Here is a 6,000-nt window from a genome sequence, read left to right on the forward strand (position 1 = left end):
ACTGAAAAGGACATTTCACCTCCATGGTATTTCCTTTACCCATTTATGCAGCAACATCTTTGTAAGGGGTATTCTACAAAACAATTGACAAGTACTCTTCAAAGTCTCAAGGTTATGAAAGACAAGGAAAAACTACAGAACTATTATAGATTGAGAGAGAACAGAGACACAACAAAGCAATGTGGAATCCTTGATTAGATCCTGGACAGGGAGAAAAAAAGCATTAGATGTTAAAACGAGTGAACTCAGAATAAAATCTATAATTTAGTTAATAGTACAGTACCAAAGTTAATCCCTTAGCTTTGATCACTGTATTATGATCTCAAAATAAAAAGTTAAAAAAAAAAAACACTACAGTGCACTGCTTCTACAGGAGCAAGCCACTTATCTGTGAGTATAGCTTTTAGTCTATTCAAGGTTAATTTTACATAGCTGCAGAGCCTACGTTAGGTTCTGTCTGGTGGTTAACAATAGCAGATACAGTGTTCCTGAATTCCCTAGCATCCTGGTCTGACTCCTGACCTAGACTGGTACTTTTAACTCTTGACCTCTGACTCCTGCCTTGTCCCTATCACACGTTCTGAACATGCCATCTAATCCCTGACCCCAGTCTCTAGAATAATATGCTCGTTGGGAGAGGATCTAAGTGAGAACAGGTGGGTAAATCCAAAGGGTGCAGTATACAGTAGTTAAGTCAGCAAAGTAATCTCAGAACATAGTGTATCAATAATGATCATCTTCTCTCTTACACACACTCACTTCTCACACTTACAAACATATCTTCATAAAATATAAACGTGCGGGACTTCCCTGGTGGCGCAATGGTTAAGAATCCACCTGCCAGTGCAGGGGACACGGGTTCAATCCCTGGTCAGGGAAGATCCCACATGTCACGGAGCAAGTAAGCCCATGCACCACAACTACTGATCCTGTGCTCTAGAGCCCGTGAGTCACAACTAATGAAGTCCACGCGCCCTAGGGCCCGCGTGCTGCAACTACTGGGCCCACGAGCTGCAACTACTGCAGCCCGCGTGCCTAGAGCATGTGCTCCGCAACAAGAGAAGCCACAGCAATGAGAAGCCCACACACTGCAACGAAGAGTAGCCCCTGCTCGCCGCAACTAGAGAAAGCCCGCGCACAACAAAAACCCAATACAGCCAAAAAATATATATGCATATATATGTATAAAAACATGAAGAGGAATCTCAATAAGGAACAGCACAGCCTAAAACTTAAAAAATACAGCACAAATACCTAAGCGCACAAAATTTGATATATTTTTTAAAATCAGCTTGCTCACCTCTTATTTATTCCAGTAAATGGACTACTTCCTTAATATTTACTTAAGGATTTGCTAAAGAGTAATCAAACTACATAAAATACTATGCAAATATTATTCAGCCACTATTATGAACCAGGCATTGAACAAAGGTACTTAAAAGATAGGTGTAACCCAATTTGTTTTTAAGTCCTTTGACAGTTAGCTCTATCCAACATTGAGAGATTTTACCCATGTCCTTCATATTATGCCATGATCTAGATCAGTGAGGTCCAATAAAAATACACTGCAAGCCACACATATAAGTTTAAATTTTCCAGTTTAAATTTTCTAGTAACTGCCTTTTAAAAAATGAAAATAAAAGATGAAAATAAAGTACATATTATATTTTATTTAATCCAGTATATGCAAAAGTTATCATTTCAACATGTAATCAAACTGAAGAAAAGACTGATAATTTACCTTTTTCCCTTCTGCATATTAAATCTTCAAAATCCACTTTGTATTATACACTTACAGCATCTCAATTCTGACTAGCCACATTTCAAATGCTCAACAGCCACATGCAACTAGTCACTACCCTATTGGACAGCTCAGATCTTGATGCTACTACTTATTAAAGAAGAAAATAAACTGAGTTATAGGGTTAAATTTCAATTCTGCTTTATTAATCAAATCCAGTTATCTGTTCTACTTGGAAATCAATACATCCTCTGTTCTCTGAACTCTGTCTTTTCTTTAATCATCCCAGAGACTATTATACTATAGCTACTGGGAGAAGCAAACACAAAGAATGATAAATTAAATTAAAAATCCCTTTGGAGTGCAAAGTTTTTGAGTGTTTTTAGTTAAAAGGACACATGCTACTACTGTGCTCTCTTACAAAAATAAAAATATATTTTTTAAAATATAAAAAATATATTTTTTAAAAACCAGACATAGAGAAAAACATAAAGGGCCATCTATTATGAATAACGCTCCCATCTTCGTAGAGACTAGGCAATCAGACCAGAACATGATTAAAACAAATTAAATCAGAGTCTACACACCCAAACACATCTTTGACTCTTAAAAGTTGATCACATCACTTATATCTAAAAGATTCACATCCATTTAAGAGTTAATGATCGGAGAAGAATTCAAAAGTTTCATTTAAAGCAAATTTCCAAATATAGGCATATAGTTTTCCTTATAAGTGTAGCTTTTCAGAGCCATTCTTTAAAGGATAGTTCACCCTTTTGGCAAATACTTATTTGAAATGCTAATGATTGAAAAACCCAAAACTTTTGCTATAATTTACCCTTGGCCTAATTCTAAAGTAGAATTATAAAAAATCTACATTATTTATAAAGACCAACGAACTTAAGGCTTCTTTATTGGTTGAGCAGCTCAATTTTAAAAGCATCATTTTCACTGACTTCTTCCTAGCATAGTGCCTGGCACATGGTATTTTCTCAGCAAATGAATGAATAACAAGTAGCAGGCTCTAAATATTAATACATCTAGCATTCAAAATGAAACAACAAGAAGTGGACTCTTTCAACTAAAGGGCTTAATCTCCTATAAAAATTGAAGCTACACTACAGTTAAGAACACTTTCCATCAGTTATTCTCATTTAATACAAAACTCCTAAAGCATAAATACTATCATTCTCATTCAATACGAGGAGGATGGGGCCAAAAGTGGTTAAGTCATATAATTATTAAGTAGTGGAGACAGATTTCAGGCCCAAGTTCTCAAACAACATGTGTGTGTTGGGAAGGGGTTTGTGGATGTTATGAAAACTATATTCCATTCTTCCCTATTAAAAAAAAAATTCCCATTACAAAAGTTTCAGAGGAAAAATATACACAATTTTTCCACACACACACACAAACACACAAACACACACAAAATCCACAACTTTTTAAGAAATTAGGACCCATTTAAATTATAACAATAATACGCATTACGGATGAGAACTTAATTGCAACTAAACATTAAGTCTACGTTCTCCTATCGCTCCCTGAGGGGATATATCAAACTGGGAGGGAAAGCATCCCCTGCGGCCTGGGAGACTCGTCCAGGCGCAGAGAGGACAGGCGGCGCCCCGTCCTACCCCTGGGGCGCAGCTGTCCCCCTCCCCTAGGAAGACACCCGGCCAACCGGCTCCAGCCTACCTGACGGGCTCCCGCCACCGCTTGAACCAGCTGCAGCAGTTGGCCATCAGACTGAACATCCCAGGCCGCTCCTCCCGCCACCTCCCATCCGAGCCCGGAGCGGAGATGGGCCGCTAGTTGTCCTGGGCCGAGTCTGGGGGGCCGCCGTCGCTGCGACGCGCCCCTGACGAGGATGGGCCCGGAGGAGAGGCCGGGAGGGAGGTGAGGGCGGTCAGTCCGAGAACCAAGGCCAATAACCGCGCCGACCAGCGAGCGGAATACTGCGCTCCTCGCGCAAGCACAGCGAGGCCAAAGGCGCAGTTTCACAGACCCGAGAAGGGTTTGCGGGGCCGACCAGAGAAAACCCCCGCGTCAACGTGCTGACGTTGGGAAAGCCCTCCCCAAGCACCGCCCATGCACTTCTCCAATCATCACTCGACGGCCCGCCGCAGAGGGCTCTGAGTGGCTAAAGCGGCTCTGCTCCCCGCCCCCGCCGGAGAGGCGGGAGGGAGAAGGGGGAGTGGTCTTGAAGACTGAGGGGGAGGGGGAGCTGAAGGTGGTTCTCGTAACTAGGCAACGGAAGCGTCTAGAGATGAGTTGAGGCATTTCCGACAGATCTTGGGCTAAGACCGATCTGCATACCCATCCAAACTGTGTGAGAGTGCTGCTCCTCGTCTGTCTCCAACCCCAACTGAGATCCAGAGATCTCAGGTCTTGTGCATGTTTTGTTTTGTTTTGTTTCATGAAGCAAGGATGAGGATCCTGTAGAATTCCAGCCAACTCTGGCTGCACAACTACAGAAACAATACACTGGGGCAATTAAGTTAAGAACGAGGGGAAAACTCATTTGCTAACTATCCAATAGTTCAGATGAGAGTGAAGTTTTAATCTGTATAACGTTTATTGCTGTTTGTTACATAAACTGTGAAATGGAAATTTATGATATTTGTTGTGTGTGGGGTTGTTTATAGAAGAAATAATATGCTCATTGTAGAAAGTGTGAAAAAGGAACAAGATGAAGAGAATAAGATCTCACACTCACCACCCAAAGATAACCAGTGTTAATATTTTGATGTATATTCTTTCCAGGATTTTTAAATACATAGATTGCTAGCTATTTGGTTTCTGCAAGATGGAGAGCACGATCTACTGGCTGTTTTGTAACATGCTTTATTTTATTTAAAGAGATATGTAATATCTGCTTTTCCTTTATATTGTTTGGAAATAAGTAAATGACAAGTACATTCCTATAGAAAAAAAAAGAATGCATTATATGTAGGGACCCGTGTGTCCATTTAGTCTCCACTTAAATATATATTTTCAAATCCTGGTAAAAGGAGAGAGGGCGCTGGGAAGCCCAGTGTATCCACGAGAAAATAATGGTTTGGGATTAAGGTAGATCTAGTTTTAAAATTATTTTCTGGGCTTACCTGGTGGCGCAGTGGTTGAGAGTCCGCCTGCCGATACAGGGGACACGGGTTCGTGCTCCAGTCTGGGAAGATCCCACATGCCTCAGAGCGGCTGGGCCCGTGAGCCATGGCCACTGAGCCTGCGCGTCCGGCACCTGTGCTCCGCAAACGGGAGAGGCCACAACAGTGAGAGGCCCACATACCGCAAAAAAAAAAAAATTATTTTCTGTCTTTTACTAATTCATGTAACCCTAATTCAAACACATATACATCTCTTACAGCTTACTGGCTCTGAACTCAAGTACCCTATCTGTAAAATGACAATGAAAGTACCTACTTTGCAGGGTGGCTAAGGTGATGAAATGAGAGAAATAAAGCTCAGGTGCAATTTCTAACAAATAATAGATAGCAGATTTTTGAAGTTGGTGTCACCTGTCCCATAAATATTTATGGTATATATCCCCCTACCTCTGTCTCCAAACTGCTAGGGATCTTGTTCACTATTCTTATTGTCCTGCCTTGATAACTTCAATTTTCTTTCCAGTTGCTCAAGGCTGTATGACCTCAACTGGTTTTCCTAACTAAACCGGCCCTTCCTCATCAGTGCTAGACTGTCTCTGCCCAGACTGTCCTGTCCAGACACTATAATACCTCTGTAACTACATTTAATATAGTTAACTCTTCTAAAATTCTTTCCTCCCTTGGCTTTTCACAATTATATACTCTTATGGTTATCTTCTCATCTCACTGGTTATTCCTCTTTCATCTTCCTATATGTATTCTCTAAGATTTGACCTTATCCCTCTGCTTTCCCTTTTAAAAAACATGTTCTCTTGGAGGGTCTAATAACTATTTCTGTGTCTGAAGAGCCCTACTACACTTAACTATCCTTGAGCATTTCTGGAACTATACTCAACCCCTGTTCTACTTCATGTCTTCCTTAATTCTGTTAGTGATACATTACCAAACATTTCTGGTACCAACATATAGTTGGTCAGTTAGTTAACTAGCTGACTATTAGTTTTTCAATATATTAAGTGGTTTGGTAGACATATGTGCTGCTTACTATTTCCAGTTCTCTTTTTCACATGTGATAGTTATTCCCACATTCACACGTGATAGCACATGTGATAGTCATTCCCACCTTCTTGAAGTCATGGGACCTGCTTTGTT

At 40.6% G+C, this 6,000-nt stretch overlaps 1 protein-coding gene across 4 annotated transcripts in view; it reads right to left on the reverse strand.

Moving 5' to 3' along the window:
• Positions 1-3,800, reverse strand: part of ARL13B (ADP ribosylation factor like GTPase 13B) — a 75,416-nt gene extending 71,616 nt beyond the window's left edge. For all 4 annotated transcript variants that reach the window (XM_067739172.1, XM_067739171.1, XM_067739170.1 and 1 more), the window contains exon 1: positions 3,440-3,800. Coding sequence is in view for 2 of the 4 variants with exons in the window: in XM_067739170.1 (XP_067595271.1) it covers positions 3,440-3,498 (59 nt within the window). In the remaining 2 variants the exon portion in view is untranslated. The remainder of the gene's footprint in view (positions 1-3,439) is intronic.
• Positions 3,801-6,000: the final 2,200 nt, after the last annotated feature.

Source organism: Pseudorca crassidens, chromosome 5 (assembly GCF_039906515.1).
Source record: "Pseudorca crassidens isolate mPseCra1 chromosome 5, mPseCra1.hap1, whole genome shotgun sequence".
In the NCBI taxonomy this organism is placed as follows: domain Eukaryota; kingdom Metazoa; phylum Chordata; class Mammalia; order Artiodactyla; family Delphinidae; genus Pseudorca; species Pseudorca crassidens.